The sequence below is a fragment of the Littorina saxatilis genome, linkage group LG4 (assembly GCF_037325665.1).
Source record: "Littorina saxatilis isolate snail1 linkage group LG4, US_GU_Lsax_2.0, whole genome shotgun sequence".
NCBI lineage: Eukaryota > Metazoa > Mollusca > Gastropoda > Littorinimorpha > Littorinidae > Littorina > Littorina saxatilis.
The window spans coordinates 17,709,080-17,711,579 of NC_090248.1; the positions used below are offsets into that span (position 1 = coordinate 17,709,080).

General features: G+C 44.1%; 1 protein-coding gene across 1 annotated transcript in view; it reads right to left on the minus strand.

The window, feature by feature from the left end:
• Positions 1 to 1,023: 1,023 nt before the first annotated feature.
• Positions 1,024 to 2,500, minus strand: part of LOC138965512 (uncharacterized) — a 1,747-nt gene continuing 270 nt past the window's right edge. The window contains exons 1-2 of the mRNA XM_070337694.1: positions 2,377 to 2,500; positions 1,024 to 1,040 (exon numbers count right to left, since the gene is read on the minus strand). The exon at positions 2,377 to 2,500 is cut by the window's right edge and continues 270 nt beyond it. Of these exons, the coding sequence (XP_070193795.1) occupies positions 1,024 to 1,040; positions 2,377 to 2,500 (141 nt within the window). The remainder of the gene's footprint in view (positions 1,041 to 2,376) is intronic.

Below are 2,500 nucleotides of genomic sequence, written 5' to 3' on the forward strand. Positions count from 1 at the left end.
CTGACAGACAGACAGACAGACAAACAGACACAAGAGAGAGAGAGGGGCGTCCCGGGGGAGGGGGAGACATATGCTGCAGCGAGGAGAACAGATGGCAGGAAGGCGGGCGGAGAGAGGGGAGTAAGAAGGGATGAGTCCCCTGGCACAAGTCTCTCATCTGTATTCATATTCACACCGACGTCTGCCCGCGTGCCCGACACGAGTCCTTCGCCGTGCCCGTGCCCGCCGATCTGTTTTCGCCAATCACTTCGCACACGTTGTGTTTGCTCTTTTGTCTTCTGACCCTCTTCATTGTCACCCCCTCCCCCTTGTCCCCAAGCTCCCCATCCCCCTCCCATCCTGCCACACACACACTCATCCATCACACCCCCCTCCCCCCGCCACACACACTCTCAACGAAGTCGCACGGTTCCAACATGCTGCTTGCAACGTGGTTTGCTTCCTGGCGTCTTGTGGACCAAGGGGTTGTGATGGTGATGATTGGCAAACACTGATTCAGTCCTTCGGGCTTGGAGGTTAGGTTCGGGGCGATGCGGGGCTCTTCAAAGGGAAAATGAGGAGGGTGGGGGTTAGTTGACGAGCGGGATGGGTACATATGGTGATTGGAGGCATGAAATACTAATGTTGAATGGTACATGCTTTCCACGGTCCTTTTTGCCCATAAGAACCACCGAAGCCAAACGAAACTCACCGAACCCGACCGAAATACTCCTCACTCGATCAAAGTTAAACTGAGCTAGCAAATAACGTCAAATCTCACTAATCGGCAAAAAAGAAGGAACAAAACACACAAACAAAAACCCCACAAAAAAACACAAGAACAACGAAACCATCCGAGGGCAGACACCGCTGGTGTGAGCTGGACGGTTGGCGAGGGTTCGTCAATAACATTAGGTACGGTAAGATACGTTAGGTGGGTTCGACAATCAGGAATTTCAGCATATATCTAAAAATGTAGTCTTGATTTACTATCCGCGAAATTCGTGAGCCAAATATGCACATGATATACACACAATTTAAAGCTCATTGAATTCGTTTCACTGTCAGGTTAAAACATAACAAAAATGAGTATTCAAATTTGGATTTCTTTGCAATTTGATGAACGCCTTATGTAGCTGAGAATCCAGCTATCAGCAGAACAACAATATACTCTTAAACGATTTAAAACACAATGAAAATCAACACGTTTTACATTTCAAATATCTTTCAGCAACACATGTAGCTCTATATATGTTACAGTCAATAAGTGAAATCAGCCATTACATGTATGAGGTATGAGGATTTCAACGCGAAAGTAGTTTTTAAGAAGTTGACTCATTCAGAGCGCTGAGCGCAAATGTCGGCCTACGCCTAGCAAAGCTCACTGCCGACACGCTTAACTGATCAATGGCTCTTGAAAAAGCATTTTCCAAGAATTTGTGTGTGCGTTTAAACAAGTGCGCTGTGAACAGCCATTGTTGAAACTGTATTAAATTTAAGGGTAAATTGAAGCTTTCATTTTTCTAAATGCATTCTAATTCTAATTTTTTTTCTGTTCAATCGGACAGGGTACATCTTTATTTCTAAAACTCTTTCTGGTATGTCGCATAACAGCAGAACTCATAACTGAAATGCATTGAGATTCCGTGTGTAGTTTACGACATGTGTTAGCACAAATCACTGAAAGTTTGAAGACAATGCGTTAACGAGTTACTCAAATGTACCATTTTTTGTCTCATTACCCGCTAAAACGGCATCAAAAACTGCCTTTTATGCCTTCTGAGAGGATTGACACCTACACCGCTCAGCATGCTTTAGTGTCCATGTTAGAAAAGATATGTGAACAAAACTGATTGTTTTGGGTGCAGATGTGATTGTTCTGTCCAATGACATGCTAAACATGTTTCGATTTAGTTGTTCTGATTTTTTGTCGATTTTATCGCGGGAACCTTGATTTTGCGAATTTGATTTTGGGGGTGTCTGTGTTGTAGGTTCCACTGTATTGACACTACGTCATGAAAACTCAATCTGTTTTCTGAACAAGATAGGGGAATTAATGGCCTTTTCAGTCATATTCTTGGTTTTACAATCAACAGCCTCATCAGAAAGATCTGCCCTTAAACGCATCTGTATAGTTTTTTATGACGAGTAGTGTAGAATATTTTCCCTTCAGTACACCACTTTTGGTAGCGACAGTGTACATCAAGCTTTCATCGCGATCAATGACAACTCCCAGAATATTTTTCGGATCTGCCCTTCCGCGATCCACATGTGGAATCGGTATGGCGACGTTGTCACCAATTTCAGCATTTGAGAGTACGATTTTGGATCTTTTTATCCTTTTTTTCACTAATTGGGCAAGAATCTCATCATCATCATCATCATCAATCCCCTGACTGGGACAGTCGTCGGGGGGACATGAGGGATGAGGAGGCAGAGACCTTCTCCATGCATTTCTGTCGGAGGCTGTCACCAGTAGGTCGGGGAAGCTCAGCTGGGTCCAATCCTTAATGTTGTCTGA